At 46.3% G+C, this 24,309-nt stretch overlaps 1 protein-coding gene across 3 annotated transcripts in view; it reads right to left on the reverse strand.

Moving 5' to 3' along the window:
- Positions 1–1,829: 1,829 nt before the first annotated feature.
- Positions 1,830–24,309, reverse strand: part of Aps (diphosphoinositol polyphosphate phosphohydrolase 1 Aps) — a 63,168-nt gene continuing 40,688 nt past the window's right edge. For 2 of the 3 annotated variants that reach the window (XM_084579271.1, XM_084579270.1), the window contains 4 exons: positions 9,781–9,936; positions 7,029–7,097; positions 3,181–3,265; positions 1,830–1,991 (listed from right to left, as the gene is read on the reverse strand). In XM_084579271.1, coding sequence (XP_084435397.1) covers positions 1,879–1,991; positions 3,181–3,265; positions 7,029–7,097; positions 9,781–9,936 — 423 coding nt within the window. In that variant the 3' untranslated portion in view covers positions 1,830–1,878. The remainder of the gene's footprint in view (positions 1,992–3,180; positions 3,266–7,028; positions 7,098–9,780; positions 9,937–24,309) is intronic. The other variant, XM_084579272.1, reaches the window with a different exon arrangement.

The following is a 24,309-nucleotide window of genomic DNA, read 5'->3' on the forward strand; positions in this document are numbered from 1 at the left end:
TGTCGTGCCTCTTAGACACTGGGGGAGGCCTCTTTTTCCCTCTGCGCCTTATCCGACAGTCAATGCACCCGATGCTTTTATACATGGTACAGAGTGCAGAAAGGAACATACGTCAGTGCTGGCTCGCTAGTTCCCTCTGAAAGCTTAAAGACTGGGCTACGTGTGAGTGAAAAAGAGCGACGAGACGAGGCGGAGTGGCAAAAATGATCGTGGTTCGCTCCGTTGCCTACTGGGAAAGATACATGTTCGCGACAGCGTGAACCGACAGCAATGCGAAACGGGACGACGCTCTGTGTTGCTGGCATAGTACATCACAAAACTATTTGAAAATGCAGCAACAGTCATAACAATTTCAAGAATTCAAGTAATTTTTTACGACATGCAAAATAAAGTGAATTTACAACATAGCGTATCAAATTTGAAGCGTCTAACATGTGTTAACTGCCGCTATAGAAGTAGTCAAGTGACCTTTTGCTTTTCTGGTTGCGATTAGACGTTTGTTGAATTTTTGGCCATTCATAATTAACAAATGTGACAGATACTGTGCCTTTCTTTTCCTGTGAACAAACTGTTATTATTATTATTAATAATGATTTGCACATGGGGGGGATGAAACAACCCGAAACAAAGAGACCGAGGAACTGAGAGGATTATCAACTCTCTCAAGGCATGCTAGTGCACAATGCACAATGCTCTGCGGGATCTCCGGCCACCCAGCATGTCTGTGCTTAGCGAATTTGCCAGTGGTTCAAACAAAGTAAAAAATTTACGTGGCAATGTGTAATCGCAATGAGAGACTGAAAAAAGGAAGAAAAAGCGTGCGAAATGAGCGGCAGTGACGCACGCTTCGCATTCATGCTATTGGCTGATCATGCATGCACTTTCAGGCGAACCAGCGAAATTTTATACTTCGCCAGGTCCGAGCGACGAGCCAAGCGACACATGCATCGAAGCCTTGCCACCGTCACGTCCGCATGAGTTTTCGCATACATGTAGCTCAGCCTTAAACCTTCATTTTCAATCGGTAAAAATGCAATAATAAAGTCACTAAAAGCATTATTAGGTTTTTATCCCTCTCATCATGCAGTCCAATGCAGCGGCAGATAAAGAGGTATCAATTTTATCGCTATGTAGCATTTCAAAGGAAACCAGATGGCACTCATTCATCTTTTTCATCTCTTGCCATTGCCAACATTGACGTGCAGAAAGAGGCAAATATTGACACAGCAAAAAGAAATCCATTCAATGCTCAGAACTTTGGTGGCATTGCAACAATTCTGCAAAGAAAAAATGATATCCTTTATATAAAAGCTGTGAATTTGAATCACTAGTGCTAGTATTGTACAAACTCTTGCACGCTTATCACTGACTCTTATTTAAGTACTGTCACAAATCAGCGGTCGTGTCACAGTTGATTAAAAGTTTGGCTGAATGGTCACTGTTGCTTTTTGCTGGAAACTAAAACGAGGATGCATTAGCCAACTGTCTTCAGTTTAAGTTTAGAATGAAACGAGGTCAGTGCAAGATAGCACTGTCCACTTCGTTTGTCATGTTTCACAAAGAGCTCTTCTTATAAACATCGCAAGCCATCATGCTTTAACACACTGTGAAGTGATGAATATCTTTCAAGTCTTCAAGTTTTCACACGTATGTTTCAACTTCACAAGGTGAAGATGAGAGCCTGGATAAAAGGATTCAGTAAACACTTCAGTCTGCGATCAGTGAACACACTTTTTTCATTTCCGTTAACAAACGACGACTGTCGGATGGGCAGAGGCGGAGAAAAAGAAACGGAGCAAGGAGAAAAAAAAAATATTCAAGGTGGTTGCAAAGAAAAAAAAAAAATGAGAACAACAACACTAAGGCAGCCCATGAAGGTCATGGCACCTTATCGTTCTTCATGAGCAGCTTAACGTAATTGCACTGTACAGGCTTTGAAATGGAGAGGACACGCAATGCTTCGTCGATGGGGAACCACTTCCGCTTGCGACCTGCACCAGCCAAAGTGAGAAAAGGCATTTGGAAACCGCCGCTGCAAGACTACTGATGAGGCATGTACGGAGCACGGCTTTTAAACCACCTCGTATAAATTTCCTTCACTCCTAAACCAAATGCATTTGCTAGCATTAAAATTTTTACACAGCGGTCATTGCAATGGGCGCTGTATAATATACCACATTTGATTCAATTATTTCCTGCAAAATATAGAATGCTTCATTGTCTACGGTAATGCGAAGCCCAAGGAGCATGATTAACAAGGATAACAGAGTCAACGTAGGTGCTAAAAAAGGCAACTCAGGAGTGTTATCGAACATTTTGATTCGACACTCAAATCACAATCCTCATAGGCCCCTTTCTTCACTACAAAGAAACAGTTTTTGCAAGTATAAGAAGTAGAAGTATTTTGAAAGAACAAATGTCAGAAAACAAAAATTGAAACTGGGTTGTAACTAAGCGACGACATGATAGACTCTCTAATGCATCACAGATACTGTCACAAAACTTACTGTGGGCGCGCTGACTAAACTGACGATTGTTGGAGATAGCTTGGTTAATTATTTGTTCGAAATGACCAAAAGCAAGCTCGCAATTTTATTCTTCAACAAAGCCAGAGCGAAAGTTAACAGCCAGAAATCTACCCAGCCAAGGACACAATGTCAAGTTCTAAAATTTGCGCTGCAACAAAACATAGTGTGAAAGCTTCAGTAAAACCTAAGGAGGTCCACAAAAATGACAAGGGTTGACCTTTTAATAACAACACTCTTTCGGTCGACTACTGTATCGCTGCATTAGGAAGAGAGGTGGTACAGTTATTTCTACACACAGTACCCGCTTCGCTCGACTACTGTATCACTGCATTACGAAGAGACGGTGGTACAGTTACTTCAACACACGTTACCCGCTGGTCTCAAGATGAACAATAATAACGAACAGAAATAACTAGCATTCCTTGTGAACTGCTGCTCAGCTCATGTGCACGGCTTCTGTTGGTCAAACTCCTACCTTCCACGTGCCACACTTCTGTACTTCTGTAAAGTGCCACACCAAATCTGTACAATCACGCAAAACAGAGCTGCAAGTCTAGCCTCACTATTTTTATAAGCTCTCATTCCAACTTCAGAACTGCATGTATTCGCACACGTGCTCTTTGTGGCTTTGGCCACATCACATGCTCCTCACCTATGTTCTTGGAGTCCTCCCACTCCTCAAGCTCTTCTGTGACTTCCAAAATAAATACCATCGTGCGGTGCTTCCTCTCCAGGTTCTGCAACAAGGCACAAAGGAAAAAATGCGAGGCAGACATTTATCACGTGGGGAAAAAAAAAATTCTTCCAGACGCTGCCCAGTAACCAACACACTGGGGAGCAACCACGGTGTTTTGTTAGAAACAAAGAAGAAAGGACAGCTGGACATGATGAGTAGTAATACAAAAACAGTGTCAATAATTCTTTACTATTCCCTTTACTATTTTGTTTAATGGCCTCTGCAACGCAGGTGGTGCAAGCGCTTTCTGCTATGTGTAATGCTCAGCTACACAGAATGCATTCATTCACAGATTAAGTTCAACGTAATGTCTGGAAATGGCAGATATATGTGAATATCTGATGCCCTTGCCTCTGATAATGGAATGTTGTTTTTTGTTTTGGTTTTTTATTTGCAAATATGAACTTCAATCTAATATGTAACAGTATATACTGTATTTCTGGGTAACTTTTAGGGGTGGAGGCAAATGCTCAAGACCAAGTCCTGTTGTCCCTCACTGAGCTCCTTCATTAATACCACGAAAAATGCAAAGGAGAACTCATTTTCTTGCAGTATGCATTCGCTTTAACACTAGCATTTAATTAAATGGTAACTACAGTAACAAACTATCGATGCACACTATGATGCGGAAAAGCTTTAAAAGAAATAGTCTTGGTGCTCTCCTATTATTTTCTTAGCAGAGTTACATAACCTACATGAGAAGGGGATTCATCTACAGGGTGCAGTAAGTGAAGAAAACCAATCGGTAAGGGCTGAGGATGAATTAGGCTTGGAATGGCAGGGCTGACTAAGTACACTCACAGTAGGAGTTAACGCAAAACTAAAGCAATGAAATTACAACTACTTAAATTTTAGCTCGAACACTAATACGTCACAAAGCATGCTTAGTGTGTAGTTTGACAATATATATATTTTTTTCTTTCAGTAGAAATGTTATGGAGCCTCAACAGCTTCTTCTTCCAATGCGCAGCAAACTGCATGTCGCCAGCAGTATGTACCTAGGTAGCCAATGAATGAAGCAAAACCTATTTTTGGAAATGCTGGACAATTCTTCCAATCTCATATTGAGTGCTCAGCTCTTTCCAAACTCTTCTACTTTCCTCTGCTTCAAGGGCCACAAGTTTTAAACATATAAGTTTGCAACTGTTCCAGTTTTCAGAAATGTTTACCATTTTTCGAGTACTCGCACAACTTAGCATTTTCTTTACCAATATCACCGTCTGTGATGTACAGCCTCTATCCAGGAGGCAAAAGGAGAGATTCACATGCTAATAAAATCTGTTTTCTAATCTGTTGTAGGAAGTGATTAATAGTTAATATTAGTCCCAGTTTAGCTATTTGTTACGTTCAAATATATCTGCAAGTGTCCAAGTAGCCACCGCAGCATTGAAACTAGAGCAGCTAAATCCAAGAATGACTCGTAGTGGAATGATACCAGGGAACGTTTTGCTGAGACTTGAGAAAAGGGACATTCACCTAACACATGACGGCAGCTGATAAGACAACAGCAGTGCCCAAGGATATTGTGCAAAGGGTCGGCAAATGCTGGGAGAGCACTTTTGCAGGGCTCGTGATCATGACGACGACATGCATCCACTCAGCAACGATCTCGATACAGCGATGATGGATGACAAAGCGGCAAGCATGTGGGTGCTTGCTGCAGCATTATGGAGAAATGTGCAGATGTCGATAACTGCATGGTACATTTTCAGAGATAGAAAAGAAGCTATTTGGTTGGCTCAGCAATGATTAGTAACTGTGCCGACATTTTGTGCGTGAAGGGGCGTTCTCACCCTATCCTTGATATGGCCTCCTCAACTGAAAAAGCACGCGCTGGCCCGCATGAAGTGCAAGGTTTTTTTTTTTTCTTTTTTTCTTTTTTGTACAGAAAAAGCATAGGTCATGAAGGTAAGACAAGCTAAACACGGACAAAGCAGCTCCCCAGCACACTGTCCAGGAGGTCAAAGGACGCGGATTTCTTTTCTTTTTTTTTTTTAATTTCTCGGCAGGTATTTTTCAGATTAAAATTATTGTTCTCGTCCAATGGATGTGCACCCAGCTTAGCTACTTCGAGTATGACACAGCCAAAGTTAGTTGAGTAATCATAAGTAACGCATTAGAACAGATAGATCACCACACAATGTTTCCTTATGCCCACTCAAAATTAAGCGAAAATTCAGTTTCCACAGACGACAGATTATCGTTCTCAAAATATCATCGCCTAGACAAGCTCCGTTTTATCATCGCCTAGACAAGCTCCGTTTCCACTCCACGGGATGACTCCTCCAGTTTAAACCTGATTCGCGACTTAACTATCAATGTTACCATTTCACAGATTTTTAGCAGTGCAAATGTTTTTACTATACTGTTAACACGTTGGGCACAACTGCATTTCGAAATAAAGCAAGGCCTCACCTTTGTTTGCCCGTGCCTGTGTCTGGTTACGTAAGTACCTCAAGAAAGTCGCAATGCCTACAAAATTGTGGGCACATTTCAACACTAAATGACATCTCCGAAAAAGGAAACTGAGCTCGAATTAATTTTAGTGCGCTTCGACCACTATCAAGAAAAACTAGGCTGCTAGCTATTGTTGAAAATATGCTTTGTGAAGAAAACCATGAAGCGACGTGCCTCGCAGACAAACAGAAGATGGAATTCTCTTCAAACATTCCCTCTCCCCACAAAGAGAGATGTGCCTCTACACTTGTGCCTGGCTTAGTCAACGTCTAGCGATCTGTTCAAACTGCTTGAAACGATGCACCAAAATGAGAGCAATGAAGTTCCACAAAAGCTGAAAAGCTTTAAACCACTTTCATTCAAAGTAGACGAACACAGAATACACATCCAGAATACACATGGCCACGAACTGAGATGCGGCTGACCAGACCCAGGTCGCTGACCAGTACCAGAAATACCCGACACACACAGTACACCAACACAAAGGCATAGAGGCATCAAATATTGGCTGCATGTTTTCTTCTTAGTGACAATGCTTAAGGCATTATATTACTATGGTATTGATCTACAACTAGATAATGTACAATTGGACTTTGCCTTTCATGCTGCTTCACTTTCAATTTCAACAGCTGAACAGTAATGGTTGCGACGTCAAAGGTCAGAACAGGTCACGTGAGGAACAAAAATGCTGCAATATAATCACTGTTCCTTCTCTCACTGTCATTCTGACTGTAGAGAATAAGCCCCAATTAGCTATATGAAGCTTTAGAGCACATAATCAACTGTGGTTATCATGTGCCAAGCACAAGTGAAGCGTCAATTGTGTCCCAGCCTTTCATGCCGCAAATTGCCCACACTGATCTTTGATGTCAGAGCAACTCTTTGATTGTTGGAACCAAAACCCAAACAGCACGAGCAAATAATTCAATTATAAACTAGTCTTCAATTCTGAACTACTCAGTAGCCACAGGCAAATATCACAATACAGTGATGTCTACTGATGCCTTCAATAAAACGAAAACACACAATCAACATTTGCTGTCTATACTCCTTCGAAGAATGGGACTGCACAGTGAGTAAAAGGACAGAGCAGCGGACCAAAGACAAAGATGAGAAAGGATTTTGTTAAAACAGTCTGACAATTTTGCTGTAATGCTACTTTCAAAAAAAAAAAACTTGGGCCAAAAAAGGCCGTGCTTTCACGACAGAAAATTGCAAAGCTTTCAAATGTAAACTTCTAATCCAGCACCAAATGCACGGCTCTCATCAAACTGCTCCAGCCATTCATTCTATGCAGGTCCACTCACTAGTTGTTTCGCATCTGGGGACTTCGTGCCGAAGGTACTGCCTGTCAGCAACACTCTTTGCTTGCATTCCTGTGCAAAACAAAAACAATGCCGGCGTCTCATGCTGCTCGCCCCTTGCTATGCAAAAATGTTCCGTCAAAGCTGCAGATGGCAAAAGCAGCAGGTTCACCATTACATGATCCCTGCACCACCATAGGCACAAGCAGTACAGGCAAAGGACATCAATTCCCACGTGGAGAATACTACTTCTTTCAAAGAATGCTGTGCAAAATTACCGTCATAGTATTTAAAATGTGTGTCCACCCCTCGAAACAGTCCGCATATGTTTCATAGCTGATAATTGATTTCTGTGCAAGCCCAGAAAATTGCTTAGCACTACAGAAAAAAAAAAATAGTACTAGCGTGCTTCACCCTTTGCTTAGTTGATTAAGGCAAAGGAAAAAAATTCAACCCAGACTTAGTACTGTGGTCATTTTTGCAAATGCTAACCCTTACAACAGAAAGCAAACCACCCTTAAATGCCTGCACCTATATGCTGTCATAACTGTTGCATTGGCAAGCAATCAAACTGTTTCATATTTTGCTACTGATTTATTGCATGCGACCAAGTACTATTAGTGCATAATGCTATTGTCCTAATGCATTCAAACATGACCATAATTTTCGTTTTACTCATACGCAAACAAATTTTCCTACAAAACACGGCACTTGCATTGCGTTTCTGTAACGTAGGGGACAATGGTCAAACTTTGGAACTCCATAACCACTTCATTTCTTTTTTTTTTCTGGGGAACTACAGGGATAAGGCACAGCTGCAGAGCAGTGAAGGTGACAATCAAGCCACAGGATAACAACAGCATTTGAAGAAACCTCTTCCATAAGATGCTCGGAACTAACGGCTTAGGACAGAATACTTGCTAACAGATAGCATTGCTCTCAAGACTGGGCCCTGATAGGTACTCCTCAAGACAGCATTGCAAAGCCAGCAATGAATGCACAAGATGGACGAAACAGCCAAATCAAGTGCATAGTTAATTCAAATTATCACATTATTAGATCGGAGCATGGCATGCTGCACGCAGCAAACAGAAACAGCACCGACCGGAGGCGCACTACATCATGCTGAGCTGATGTGGTCACATATAGAAACCTGTGTGGTCACTGTCACATTCATGCAAAGGATAGATTAAGAAATTCTGCCTTTTCTGGACAAAAGCAGCCACCTAATCGCCAAGAGCAGAGAGACAAAGCACAAAAAAAATGTTGAAGCTGAAGCTTACACAGCACTGTTTTGCACAACGCTGATTTTTCATACTAAACATCCCAAGTTCCACCACTAGAGCAACAGAACTGCTGATGCTCTCAGACATCTGACTGCACTAAAGCGTTTAACCCAATACATCAGACGAACTATTTGTGCATTAAAGCATACACACAGGCACCCAGCTCCCATAAATTAGCACTAATCATGAACACAGGTTCAAACAACACATTATTATATGTTGTGTAGACTGGCATGACAGAATGTAGCAGATAATAGCAATGATTTCATTCCTGTAGGTGTGCCACTTAATGTATTTTCTCTCACGTACTCCATTTTCATTGACAGCTGGGCTACTCGATCCTCTTCATACATACCCTGTGAAAAACTATTGCCGACATTGGCAGCTCACGTCACATGTTGCCATGGAAGTGCTACTGCAGTGTAGCTCATATTGAGGGCGACAGTGCCTCCCCAATCTCGAGCTCAGCCCAAGAACTCAGTCTAGCCACCAGTACCAATGACACATATTAAAAGGTTCCCTCCTCCGTTGCAGTTCACCCCAGTTCTCCAGAAATTATGTTTCCAAGACTGCTCATTCGTTCGTCAACTGCAAGCAAGGTGTGTGCACACCCACCATGCAAACTTTGATCAGAAAAATAAAACTCAATTTCTTAGCATCCAAACCCTATTGCTCTAGATTTAATGAATTTAACACCACACTGTGCAATTTGCACTGACAGGCTGCATGCATCTACCTCAGGAAGCATGGAAAGACAATGATGAAGCTAAACTTTGTCCCTAATGTACACTCCATTACTATTCGGCTAGCGGTGTACACGTCACTTGACATGCTCACAAGCTCATTTCTTTCTTAAAGGTGTCATGCCGCCGCATTCCTACACACTTGCCACTGCTGTTTTTTCTTTGTTCTGAAACGATTCTGACATACGCTAGCCTATGTATCCACTGGGCTACATTAACATTAGCAGCAGGTTGAGGCGAAAGGGGCTGAAACGTGGAGGCTAACCAAGAGAGTTCTACTTAAGTTGAGGACAACCCAGAGGGCTATGGAACGAAAAATGGTAGGGGTAACATTAAGAGATAGAAAGCGTGCAGAGTGGGTCAGAGAAATAACTCAAGTTACCGACATTCTAATAGAAATTAAGAAGAAGAAATGGACATGGGCAGGACATGTAGTGCGAAGAGAGGATAACCGATGGTCGCTGAGGGTAACAAACTGGATTCCAAGGGAAGGAAAGCGTAGCAGGGGGCGGCAGAAAGTTAGGTGGGCGGATGAGATTAAGAAGTTCGCAGGGGTCAAGTGGATGCAGTTAGCACAGAACCGGGTTAAGTGGAGAAATATGGGTGAGGCCTTCGCCCTGCAGTGGGTATAATAAGGCTGATGATGAGGCGAAAGGGGGAGGGGGGAACAGGTGTGAATGCTGCAACAGCGGGAGGAGGAGATGGGGGATCAGTATAATAGCGTACCTCGAAGGTGCCGAGGCACCGTCCGAGCCTCCCTCGCACGCCACCCTCCTCCATGACCTCGCGCATGGCCGCCGTGCTGGGCTCTTCATTGGGCTCCAAGCCACCGCCCGGCACGATCCACCGGTCGGGCGCGCTGCTGCTGGACACCAGCAGGATCTGAGAGGAAAAGAATGGAGGCAAATGCTCTACTGCAGCTCAAGCAGCGCCATCTGGCGGTACACAACAATTAGCTTAGCCACGTCATATATCATATATCGTTGGTAGGCCTAATGACAGCAAAGACTGAGAAATCAGTTTCTTTGAAGCCGCAGCAGCCAAACCCATTTTCCTGCTCATGCATGTGGTTTTGCTCATGCTTGATCCACACCAGTAGCTTTCAGAAGTGAGCACAGCCTCGTGAGCACAGCCTTAAGGCTAAAGACCCAAAGGAGATATAGAAGCACACAGAAAAAGAAACAGTCACTGCGGCAGCAAGGTCACCGGTGATGAAAACGTAATTGTTGTTAGCGGGACAATGTTCTCCCACCCAGGACTACTGCCGGCTGCTAAAAGCACATCCCCCCCTTTTTTTTTAAGCCTACATAGTCACGTGACTTCCACCTCACACGTTTCGTGAAGTGTGCATTTGCAACTTTCTGGGGTGCACACAGCCGCATGTAGCTGTTAATGATGAGAACGCCACATTCATTATCTGGCCACACAGGAATGACAGGATAGCGAACCTCTAAGAACTGAGCAATTGTTTTCCCCGACGCCTCAGTTGTCTTATTATAGAGCGACCGATGCCACAACTTATTATGATTGCTATTTTTTTTTTTTCATAGCAGACAATGTTGTGGATAGGTGCACCTGTTGTACAATAAGCCCCCTTAGCTTTAGTGGTGCACTACTTCTGGTACGGAAGGTAAGTTATAGTGCAAGAGGTTAACACAGAATTGGCATTAGTAGGCAGAGGAAATGCTATAATGAGAGCTAGTAGTATGCTTCACATTTTCTTTCCAGCCAAAGACATATGCAAAATGCCTCATTTCACACAGAGAACGGTAAGCGGGTGGAGCCAAAGGGTAACGCTTATTTTTCAATTGTGTTTAACCTTCTAAATAAGATGTTGACCCTAAACAGTTCGCTCATCATTTTTCAGCGTCTCTTGTTTGTTACGAGGCCATTGCCTCTCCTGCACAAATGCTTCAGACAAAATTGTTAGTAATAAAGTGTGGCACAGAGACTTTGACTGGCACTGATTCTGAGCCATTCCCAACGTTGACACGATAGGTGCGCTTGTACAGAAGACATTAGGCAACCTACAGTAACATACTGGCAACATACTGCTCCAAAATAAAATTTTCAATTGTTAGTCAGCGCCCATGTGTGCGCCTCTTTCCTCGTGTGTCCTGTTAACTGTGCTGCTCGTATACAGATAGTCAATACTGAACAGTCCATATGTCAGCAAAATCATGGGTGCTCACTCGAACTCACACAAAACTTTTTGCTCAACCTGCGGGCTCACTTAAACTCACTCACACATGCTCGGGCTCAATGTAAGAACTCGTGAACTCTAAACTCATTTAGAGTAGCTCACTCGGACTCACTCAATGTCAGCCACTCTTTGCGACTCACGAATAGACTTGAGACTCATCTGCGCTCCCTAGCTCAATTCGACTCGCAACTCATCTGGACTCACTCGATCAGTTACTGACTTCAGCAATATTTTAGACAAAGTGGCCCTGACTACATTACGTAATTATCTTCGATAACAGGTTTCGTTATCGTGCTTTGGCTTGGTTGATTATTTTTCATGCGAGTGAAGCGCCATATGTATGCGATTTTTACTTTGTTATCAAACACAGTTTCTGTGGATACCTGACCGCGCCTTCAGGAAAGAGAGGAAGTTGGAAGTGGAAAGAGAGAAATAGGCTCTGGGGTAGCGGAGTACTACGGAGTAATTTCGACCACCTGGGGATCTTTAACGTGCACTGCCATCGCACAACACATGGGTGCCTCTCCATTTTACCGTCATAGAAACGCAGCTGCCAGTGGTCGGGTTCGAACCCGGATACTCCAGCACAGTAGTCCGGCGTCTTGACCACTGCATCCGTGTGTTGTGCAATGTCAGTGCACGTTAAAGAGCCCCATGTGGTCTAAATTACTCTGCAGCCCTTCACTATGGCATCTTATAGCCTGAGTCGCTTTGGGACGTCCCATAAACCAAACTAAACAATCAAAGTTTAATGTAATATGTTGTCAGCAGGCATAAAAAAAAATTCCGAAATGGTTTCACTGGACTTCTATCCAGTTTAAGTTGGTTATCAGGCATGGTCAGTCAGGCAGAAGTTGGTGTGCTGTATACGTTCCCCTTTACATAACCCCACAAAAAGCATTCCTGGGGAGTCATGTCAGGTGACCTGGCTGGTCAATGTATGGGCCATAGCCTTCATATCCGTGTGCGGAAGTGTAGCGTTGAGTCAAGTTGAAGCTTTTCCGCTGCTATCAGAATCCAGTTAGCAAATCTGGATCTGTTTTCAAAGTGTCTAGGCAGAGGAACGATGTAGCTGCACATGGCACGGGTGCAGGTGATTCTTCCGTAGTATCCTACATACGAAGACTTCGCTGAGGATGCTTGCTTCTGTATCTGAATATTGTTGCACAGTCACCGAAAGACATTGCTGGTCACTGCGCTCGCAAACGACCTTTGTCGTAGCAATAAATCTTTACTACCCTGCGCTGAGAAAAATTAAATAAAGAAAAAAAGGTGCACACCGGCGCCACGAAAACATAAGTCATGATCTGAGCCTGAGCGCCGACTCACACTCAGATCATGATCTGAACTCGAGTCCCTGAATGCGAGTCCAGACTCAATCACAATTAACTCGACCACAATCTGAGCGTGAGCCCGAACTCACAAAATTAACCTGAAAGTGAGTACATACTCACTCATGACCCAGATCATGATCTGAATGTGAGCGTGAGTGAGCACGAGCGAGTCACGTCATGAGTGATCCCTCCGACTTATGCAGACGACGTGAAATTTGAAGAAAAGTCGGCTGTATATACGCAGGCTACAGAAAGCAAAAGTCCGACTTCAAAGGCAGCGCATAGCTCAGAGCAGTGTGGAATATTATTCGTGCCAATCCAAGCACGCCCAAGATAGCATGATGTTGAGCGAGTTGGCAATGCACGCATCACAAGAACCAGCGCAACATAAGACACCCGTATGCACAACAAGGGGAGCAGGCAAGACAGCCACAGCTCTGCGACGTCACTCCACCGCAAAGAAGGCGAGCCCTCGCTATATACGCACCCTGTTAGCGCTCTGGAAGACACGTGTGCGTGTATCTAGCTGTTCTTGTAATCACTGAGCACCTCTGAGGTTTACACTGACGAGCAGACATAAGAGTTAATATAGCCCACTGCTTCACTTTATAGATGAGGCCCCATTTTCAGTGCCTCTTCTGTCAACCAAATATTCTTTCCAAAATCGAACAAAGGTCAATATGTGCCCTCCTGCCTTTCCCTCTCTGATGTTCGATCGGTATCGCGCAACCTCAATCAAACTACAGCAACAGTCATAAAGACGCAGGAAATGACCCAACTGCAAGAGGGTCAACGTTACTAAAGCACGAATGCATCATTTCCTCGTTTCTTTGTTTCCTAGAGAGCTTATCTAAAAACGCTGTTGTATCCTTATTTCTTGTTTCAGTTTCGTTTCTTTCAGTGTACATATCGTCATCGTCATTCAATATGATTCCCTATATAAGTGGCTTCACTGTGACGAATAAAGGAGGGTTTTTTGCATACTGCGCTTGCGTGGTCCCGTGTCATGCGTCTGGTCTGAATCAGACACCACAGTTGCTTGAAACCATCTCTCAAGGACACAACCCCCCCCCCCCCCCCCTCCCTCCGCCCATGGTCAGCCATCGAAAAAGGAAAACAGCTTCATAGCTGTTTCAAGCTAGGAACGAACATGCAAGGACAACGACGATGCACAGTCTTTTTTTTTCTCTCTCTCTCTTCTCCGACTGCCGGATTCGGCAAAAATACGCGCCCCTGCACAGACGCTGCCGGCTCGATGCGACGCGGTAAAAACACTGGGCCCATGCACTACGCGCCAGACGGCTTCGGCGACCGGATACACACTGTCCTTTCGCTGCCCGTGGCATTCGCCGTTAATCGCCGGCGTGGCTGGAAAAGGGCAGGGCTAAAACAAAAAGTATCCTCCTCCTCGCCGTCAATCGATGACCGCGGCGGCACGACGGCGCGCCGAAAAAAAAAAAAAAGAAAAAAAAAAAGGGAGGTACACGCGCCGTTGGAAACTCCGCGCTCCGTGCAGCCGCGCGCGGAAACGCACGAACGCGCATGCAGATTAACCTTATACGATCTCACGCGCTCGCGGCGCGCCACTCAGGTGACGCCACCTGTACCAGGTAGCAGTGGTGGTGGCGGCATCCCCGCCAGCAGTGCGTCAACGAGATTTCCTCGTGCGGAGACGGCGCGCCCGCTCCCCGTCCTCGGGTTCGAACCCGACCGCGATAGCAGCGTTTCGATGGAGGTTGCAACGTATGCAAGCCGAAGTTCCGTAACTGAACTTAATAATAATAATAATAATAATAATAATAATAATAATAATAATAATAATAATAATAATAATAATAATAATAATAATAATTGATTCAGAGGAAAGGAAAGGCACACTTGTTCCGTGGGCACCCGACCGCGTATTGACAAACCATATCTGGGGAGAAATGGAAACTTCGGGGTGTAGCCGAGCCGAGCGACGATTCCAGAACATACCAGAACAAGAACAGCCGCTCAAGTGACCACTGGACTGAAATTTACGTGACATGTGACCGGTAACCGACCGACGTTTACAGAACACCACAGCAAAAAGCCCGCGCAGTGGTCACTGGACCGAAATTAACGTGATCGCGTGACCGAACGTTTAGCCGGCGGCAATTTGCGTGACTTTTACGTAAACTTCAGCTGACAGCCGTGCGGAAATACGAGCCCTGCGCGAAAACGACACCGAAACATGAGTACCTTTGACAAACGCCAGCGGGAAAAAAAAACGTAAATGCGAGCCCTGCGTGAAACGAAACTGAAACCATGAGTAGTCTCGTCACAAGGCGCTAGGGAGGAACAGCGTCGCTGCTACTCGCGGAAGTGACGTTGTGTCACGTGCTTACGCGTCAGAGCGTCGTCTGCTCGAGTGCTCCTACGAGGTATGGTTTGTCAATATGGTAAGGGACGGGAGGAAAGCGGGAGTGAAAGCGGAAAGAGAAAAGAATGCCGTAGTGGAGGGCTACGAAGCAATTTCGACCACCTGGGGATCTTTAACGTGCGCTGACATCGCGGAGAGGTGGTGAGGGTGGCGGTTCCTGGTCCTACGGGGCTGGGACGGTAGGTCAACGCCGCTTGCGGTGAGGGCCAGCCAGCCACTGATTTTTATCTGTTGTAGGCCGTCATTGCACCCGCCACCATTTCGGTACAGTGGCTAGAATAGGGGGACGACGGCTGTTGTTGCGGCGCGCGTCTTTCTCTCCCTTTTCTTTTTTTCTTTCTTTTCTATTTTCTCTTCTGTTCGCATGAGGCAGCGGAGGTGGCTTAGCTACAGAGTCCGTAGCAGGCCCGTGCATTTTCTTTTCTTTCTTCCTACAGCCACAACAACAACTGACATCGCACAGCACACGGACGCCTCTCCATGTCGCCCATAGAGTTCCTTACACAAACTAGAGGGAAAGCTGAGGGCACTGCACTTCAGCCACCATGGGCGCGCTAAGAATCATGGGCCGGTGTGCTACTTGTCGCGGGACAGTCGGTTTTTCTCGGGTACGTGGAGTGGCGTTACTGCGATGTTTCTTTTTCGTCATCATCATCATCTGAAAGTGCGCACATAGACCGCGAAAGCCATAGTAGCGAAGGCGCAAAAGCAGACGTCGCCAATGAATGGTTTCTGTTTCCCGAAATGCCACTAAAAACGTCCTTAAGTGATTGCACAACGATAAATATTTTCATAACATTTTTTTTATTTCAAAGTTTGCCTATTAAGTGCGAAATATTGGTATTTGTGCTGCTCAAAACTAAGCCAATAGGAGAAAGAGCCATCGCTTATATAGGGTAAATCTCACACTGGCATGCTGTTTCTCTCCCTTTTTGAAATTTATAGTGATAATATTGAATGATAGGTCATTATTTACGGTAGGTCATTATTTACGGTAGAACAATATCTTTGCATTAGTTTTGGCCAAAAGTTGTAGTTCAGCACTCGGTAGCTCCCCGGCCCATGATGCTTTGAGCGCCCATGGTGGCTGAACTGGTCGTCTGGAAACTCCATGTAAACTCCCATAGATGGCAGCAGGGCTTTCCCTCTAGGTAAGAGTAAGAAACTCTATGGTGTCGCCCCCATCGTTTCGATGGAGGCTTGTAACGTATGCAAGGCAAGCCGAAGTTCCGTAGCTGAAGTTATCGGAAAAACATTTCCGAGATAACTGCAGAATCTGGACGCCATGGACGCCGCGGTCGGGTTCGAACCTGGTGCTCCGGATCAGTAGCCTAGCGTCTTAACCACTGAACTATCGTCGTGACGGGTTAAAACACGGCTTCCGAGGTTTTTTTCCGGCTCTACTAAACGCACTTGCAAGAAAAATCTGCCGAGACAAGATTGCTTACGTGTTTGAATGCGAATTCATCGTACTTCCTCGGACGAAATGTGTGCTTCGGGTGGAATTTTCGACATGTACACTCGGCATATTTTGCCTGCCGGTATTCGGCGTGCGTGCGTGCGTGCACGCGTGTGTGTGCGTGCGCGTGCGTGCGCGCACTCCCGTATCCCACACAGAGTGCCGTGCTTCACGCGGAATCCGGGCGCCGAATCCTCGGTCTGAAAGCATGCAATCAGAAGGACATATGCCGTCGGTTCGAATCCCTGTCGCGAGCTAGCCTCCCACTTGGCTAGCATTAGTGTATGCTATTTCGAACGTGAAATTGGAACGCTGTATGCGACGAATGTTTGCGTCCCAATTTTCATACAAATGTCGGGAAAACTGGCCCCACATTGAGGTCGGCCAGCGGGCGAACGACACACTATTCCCAAGTGGAGAAGGCGTCTGTCACGAATGGGTCTGGATGCATTGAAGTGATATCCTGGGTTCTCGGACCGTTGGCTGTTTGATGACATCATCCATTTGCCTTGCTGTGCAGCTGCCAGATAACGCATTTGCTAGCCGAACGTCGCTGGCCATTCGAGTGACGATCGGGAAGTAACACTTTCGCATTACAAAAATACCTTACAAGCGCATACACTGAAGTGCGCAACATTACGAATAGCGCGTGAGCACTGTGCTTGACTATATACAGGGCGCACGACCGTACAGTGTGGAAGTAGCCCCTTTTAGAACGTGCTCACCTCTGCCTTGCACTTTTAGCGTCATAAGTGATGCGTCATCATGGGCTGCGTTTTTAACCAAGTCCTCGATGTTCTACCATAGGCTACTGTCACTCCTAGCAGACACAACGAATCCTCTCGTTTTCACTGCAAGCACAGAACAGGACATACCAGTACAAACGTATTTCATCATTAAACTGCGATGGAATATGGATGGACACGTGCAAACATACGTGCTCGCGCGTCCCGGAAATAGTACGGCGTTCAATGCCCCTCGCGCATGCTTGCACGACCTCTAGATGTATGTGTCAGGAAGATCCTGGCAGCATCCCTAGAAGGACCTTGATGAGACGTGTCGAAAGCACGGCAGACGCGAATTGCGTCCCCGCCAACATCATGAAAAAGTGCACTCAATCCCCTCCAAGCAGCCCTGTACAAGTTTCACCCTTGTATATGCCATTTCATAACTGGGATTTCGCATAGGATTTCGCACTGTGCACGTCGTCAGTGCGTAGATGACGCCGCAGGCGAGCTGCAGGCGCAACGAGATTCACAGGAAAAACTTTCCCAGAGATTACGCGGACCTGCCTCAAGACCATCTGCGCATGCGCACACGTGTTGTACGCTGTGACATATCCTCAGTAGCAGCCAAACTATCTAAGACAGGAAAATGGCCTCTCTCATTCCCTCCAATTAATCCTGCGCTGTGCCAGCTCTTCGGCCACCTGATCCCAGCGAACGAGCTAACACGACTGTCTTCATTTTGTTACCCTAACGATCATCGGTTACCTGCCCTGCCCGCGACCATTTCGTTTATTCTCTATTTCTTATTTCTACTCTCGTATCTGTTCCCAACTCTGATGTTATACGTGACTCATATACGGATGTTTCACGTCTTTCTCTAGGGTGACACGAGTAAGCTCCCAATTTACATACATACATACATATATATATATATATATATATATATATATATATATATATATATATATATATATATATATATACTGTGTGCGTGCGCGCGTGCGCACGCGCGCCAAATGCACTCCACAATACTCTTATTCTCCTGCTTATTTCGCTCTCTCGTGGTCCGGACATGCGATCCCTGCCTGCTCTAAGCAGGTGCATTTCTATACCACCAGAAGCGCCGTAGTGGAGGGCTCCGAAAATTTCGCCCACCTGAGGCGAACGGGCGCCTTGTTTTTCGCCTGAATCGAAACCCGACAAATATAAAAAAGGCAAGTAGAATGCACGAAATAACAAATAAAAGGAAAGTGAGGAAGAGAGAAGAAAGAAATGACACATTCAATTTATAAATGAACATACAAAGTAAGCAAGAAAATAAAAAAAGGGCAGAAAGTTAATGAAATAAGGAAGGTCATGTAAGAGAAGGGAATGACAAAAATACTATACAGGAGGGAAGGGAGTAATCGTACCGGTAGTGAAGCGGTGCCTCGCTACGCTTGCCCCTGCCAGCACAGCGTAATTAATAAGCATTTGCGAAATAATCCCTTTCAGGATTTTAAGCTCCGAAATCAAGAAACAGCTTGCTGCTCTCGGCCCACAGAATACGAATTTCGCAATTTTTTCTTCGCGTAAACACGTCTGACGTTATACGAGCGGATCACAGGATAGGGACAGACGTCCCACATTACACTTGACTATGGTCCACACACTTGACCTTTCATGTCCGAAACTGGTACGCCGCACTTTCGATGTACAGTCCTGCGACAGGCCGAGCCGCTGTGCCGCATTCCCGACGTCGACAAAGCATGCAGTATCTCGTGCAATCAACGCGAGTTTCAGTTTCTACGCCTGAGCTGCTCAGGGAGGTCTTATCTATGTCTGACAACACACCGGCTCCCGGCTCTGCCGCCCCGTCCCCTTTTATCGGTCGTCCTACACTGCGTCAGCATGGGGGTGTGGCAGGCGCTCCTTCTACCGGCACTATAGCACGTGGGCCGGCAACAGCAAGGAAACGTACCTACACCAATGCGCCCCATATCTCGGAAGAGAATCATTCAAGAGAAGGCCGTAGTTTTTCATACGCTGGAAACTCCTCGCTTCGAAATATTCAAACTTCCCGTTTGTACGAGAGGACGATCTGGTACCGTCAACATCTGAAGTATGGTAAGGTACGCGAGGCTTGCTTCCCAAAGCGACACGTGCGCCTTGGTGGACGCCATAGCGGAGGTCGGCGGAGGTCTTCGTATTCACTTCAACAGTCCGAGGTTTTCGCACGACGCTAGGGCAGTCGTTTGCTTCTTGCCCACATCGAAACGCGGTCGCCGCGTGGCCGATCTCGCGGCCTTGCGAACAGGAAATGAAAGCCACAGCCACTAGGCCACAGCGGCGGGTTCAAACAAGTGACGCCACGATATGGGGGCGGCAATACAGAGCGAAAATAAAGGACAAACAAAGAAAGCAAAAAGGCAGCAAGCAACAGCCCGGTGAAAGGGCACGACCTTCAACAGTCTCGAGCGTGAGTGCATGTCTCTCGTATTAAAAGGCAAAAGCGGACTGCCCCTTCGTTTCCTCCACTGATATACACAGAGAGACGAGAAGTAAGGCGGACGCATGTTGATAGAGCATCAGCGCCCTGTTCAAGTATGGCCCACGCCAACACCAAAGTAGACTACAACTGCACGAACCTGCACGAAGGTTGTGAAGTTCGATGAACTTTCGGGCCATTCGGTTTCCCGTTCAGAGCGTACAAACCGAGGTAGATACTTCGAGCTGTGCACCTGTCCTCGGTCACGGCGACTACAAATTTGGTGGAACCGCGGACGCACGATGGAGGCGCAATGGCAGCTATACTGTTGCCGACGGCACTCGCAGCCGCAGAGCGCTCGTTCCCTTTGTGTTGAGTGTTGAATGTCATATCCGGGACCAGTGGACGTTTTCTTTTGTATGTATTTGGTTTGATTTGGTTTGTGGGGTTTAACGTCCCAATGCAACTCGGGCTATATGAGAGACGCCGTAGTGGAAGACTCCAGAAATTTCGACCACCTGGGGTTCTTTAACGTGCACTGACATCGCACAGCACACAGGCGCCTTCCTTTTCGCCTCCATCGAAAAGCGGCCGCCGAGGCCGGGATTCAATCCCGCGTCCTAGGGAACAGTAGTCGAGCGCCGTAATTCCACTGCGCCACCCCGGCGGGGCTTTTGTATGCATTCTCGTATGTACTCTCGTATTGCTACGTGCGCGTCTTTCCCTCTGCGCATGTGCATACAGCCTTTGTGCGGTAGCAGGTGTGCGATGGCTGACCGGTGCGCAATGAAGCGCAATGGGTCACTGAGCTGCAGGTGCTCAAGAAAAGGGCTTGGTCAAGTTGGAATTTCCACGTAGCGCTTGAGCTCTCACCGACAGCTTTCTGATGGCTTTTTTTTTTTTTTTTGATGACGAACTTTAGCTGTTGTTCACGCGACATACGTTAGTCTCGCATGCACGTGTGCGAAAGAAAACAAGCGAAAACAGAGGTTCGGAATGTGGTGACGTCAGTGCCGTTCATATTGTTACGCGGACCTCTTTGATTTGCTTGGGACCTCTCCTTTCCCAAGTGTTGTTAGTTAATATCCTTTCCCCAGTCTTTGATTGGTGAGAAAAGTTGCCTGTTTGCTTATTGGTTGCTGTCCCCGCCAAGGGCGGAGTCAGATGGCCTAAAAGTAAGCGCTGTGGATTAAACCAGGGCTGATTTCGTCCGACCAACGGGTCAGTCATGTAAGTAGTTTTCTCCTTGCTTGTGTCTTCTTGTTTTATTTATATGTAAATAAATAGTTACTCTTCCTGTCGTGCCACCAAGTAACGTGAGTGTTACGAGTCTGAATCTTAAATTTAGTAACAACATCGATGTCATCAAGTGTTTCCTCACCTGGCCACCTGAAGGGGAAACTCAACTAAGGTACTGATATACGCACGTGTACATATGATGTTTATTCTAGCTATGGCACACTTGGCTGTTGAGCTGCAGTAATCCAATTAATATCAAATTACGGCGGCGCGAACTGCAGCCGTGGCTGCACGCTTAATACTTCACTGGAACGTTCTAATATCTCGAGTCATATAGGATGAGCGCTTCATACACGTCAGCGTGGGGATGCACACCCTTACACTCCAAGGAGTTGAACACTCCTCGCAGAGCTCCGTTTAGATGGCGCATATGGATGAATCAAAGCACACGAAGGACAAACAGAAGTTGCTGTGTATCGACAGGGTATACCACGCTCTAATCGCAAAACAGGCGACCGCATTAAAAACGGAGCTTTCGCGAGCTATAGGAAAAAAAAAAAAAAAAAAAAAGAAAAAAAAAAGGAGAAAGGGAAGCGACCGAAACAGCGCAGGCGTACGTGTTTTGTCCGTTCCTCGACGTTCCCAAGACGTGCTCCGCAGGTGCCGCGTGTCTCTGACGGATACGGTGATCGAAAATGATCGCAGCACAGTCACCCCGCTTGCCTGATTCGCCGATCTGCCGCCACGCTCAGGCTCGACGTTATGATGTGCCCGCAGCACCACATCCCACACGCTTGTGGCCCCTCGCGGGCTCTCAATGACGTCAAAAGCATCGCTTTCTTGCCTAACTATAGCCTTACCGCACACGTCGGTTTCCCAAAAGAAGGGTAACTCATGTGATCGTTGTAAAATGCTGCAACCAGCGAACGTCGTTTGGAATCAGCTGGCTACGAGTTAAGACAGAAAAAAAAAAAAAAAAAAAACAATCATTTCTGAAAATGCACATTGATGTGCATAATGCAATAAGTGCGGTGCGAATGAAATAACAACCGCTATCGCGAACTATTTCGAAAATTCGGACAACCCTGGAAGCCGCGACATGCGGGGCAAAAAAGAGAAAAAGTCTTGTAGAGATTCTCGCTCCTATTGGCGCAAGTAAGCGCAATTTCGGCCAATTCAATGCTTCTAACGCAAAAACAACCATAGTATCCAAAATGGCGCTCTTTGTGCTGCTGTGAAACACACTTTTATTAACATTATTTTACCTTTTTTTTCCTCTCTTTCTCTTTCCTTCCGCTTTCCCTCCTTCCATCATATTGCCCTCCAACTCTCTCTTCCCCACCTTCCTACACCTCCATCATACCCAACAGGAAGCCCAAGCAAAGGGCCTTCCCTCATCTCGCCTCGCCGTCATTTCTCCAACAGAAGTCTTTGCGATACCTAAACACTCAGAAAACCAACAAATCAAGAAGAAAGGGAGGGTGGGGAACCGGGGCGGGGGTGCGTTGACGAGGGCGGGGGGGAGGGGGGAGGGGAAAACACCTGGGAACAAAATTAAGGGGTGGGGGGCCTCTAATCTAATCTGTACTAAGATCTAGAGCCCAAGCCGTCCACCAACCATCTCCGCAAGAAACAGCATCCAGGCAATACAAGCCTGGCTCCACCTGCCCCCTCCACACATCAAAAGCTTGGCCTCCACGACGATCCTGCTCTGACCCCGAAAACTACATTAACTAACAATTGTTATCAGCAAGAATCATGTAAAATGCGATATAACTTCAGTGAAAACATCTAATCAAATAAATCCGCTATTGACTTTCCCGTTGCCGTGGCGGCGGCTGGGCTGGATAGTAGATATTTTTTTTATTTTCCCTTTTTATTTTATTTTCTTATTTTTTTTTTAGCAATCCCCATTCATTGTTCTTACTATTGGTTTAAGCCCGTTATACCTAGTGGCAAGGGCAGAGGCAAAATATGTTTTTTTTTTTTTTTTGAAGCATCACCATATTATATGTCCCACCCCTAGCTGTTACAAGCTCGCTCAAATATCATGGATTATCTGCCCTCCCACCAATGTTGCCGCCAAGCGGGTACGTTTTCCGAATGAGCTTGCATAAAAAAAAAAAAAAAGAATACGCAGACGCATGCAATTCATTCCTCACTTACGTCTCTTATTCCTAAACCTGGTAAGCCTTCAAATCTTTCCAATCTCCGGCCCATTTCTCTGACCACTTGTGTCGGAAAGACGATGGAAAGAATGGCGCTCACTAGGCTTAGTCGGCATTTGGAGGCTTCAAACTCGTTCCCTCATATACCCTCCTCGGCTTTCGTACCCACGTGTCTGTACAGGATCTTTTCCTCATACCTTCTCCACCTGTGGTAGCTCTCAGTTTCACGCCCTGGTCACAGTCGACGTCCGTAGGGCATTCGATTGTCTCCCATGACCATATTCTTACCTGCCTTTCCGGCACCGACTGCGGCTCCCGCATGTATAAATACGTTCGAGCTTTTCTTTCCAATCGCGAGGCCTGTTTCCGAGCGTTGGATTTCTACACTCCACCGTCTCACCCGCGGTACCCCGCAAGGTACCGTTCCACCCTTTTTATTATCGCCATGGCTCCTCTCGCGGTTCAGTTATCGTCTATTCCCGATCTTCGGCACTTTTTTTACGCCGACGACATCACACTGTGGTGCTCACGCGGATCTCCTGGCCATGTTCAAGACACCATTCAGCTGGGATTGGATATCTTTCTTCCTTTCCTGACCATCGTTAAGATCGAAGGCTCGGCTCCCTTCCACGCGGACGGATGTTCCACTCGAGAGGCGACGACGCGGCGGCGGCGGCGGCTCCACGCACGGCTAGCTCCTTTTTCGGTAGAACGCGGCGGTGTAAGACAACCCTTCGATATTTCGCCGAGCGCCAGACAACCACTTCTACGCGACTGCCTGTCGGTGCCTTGGTTCTCACGGCTTGGATCAAGGCCGGAGGCGGATGATGAACACGCATAACGTGATCGGCTCAGCGAAGGTTGCGCGGGCGAGCTGTATGAGAACGCCGACTCGGCGTCCGGTCGTGTTGTGTTGCAAGCCAAGGTGGTGTTCTCACGGTCAAAGCCTGGGACTGTGAATCTGATGCTTCCCGCTGGCGCCAAGTCTGAATTGCGGCCCGTGACTGCAAGAAGCCACAACATCCTCTACCGAGATCATCGAGCGGGTCGAACATGCGACTCCTGGACAGAGGTGCACTCTACACCAACGGTGTGCAAGGATGTGTGTGATGAATTACGTGGTGGGTGAAGCTTAAGAAGTGGCTCGAAGGCTATTGGACGATCCAGAAGCAGTTGAAGTCCCCAACTCTAGGGATCTGCGGACGACGGACTGTATTTAAGCAGCCTACGGACGGCTTTCGATTTGCTCTATT

The sequence above is a fragment of the Amblyomma maculatum genome, chromosome 9, assembly GCF_055883805.1.
Source record: "Amblyomma maculatum isolate TAMU_Amacu chromosome 9, ASM5588380v1, whole genome shotgun sequence".
Lineage (NCBI taxonomy): Eukaryota > Metazoa > Arthropoda > Arachnida > Ixodida > Ixodidae > Amblyomma > Amblyomma maculatum.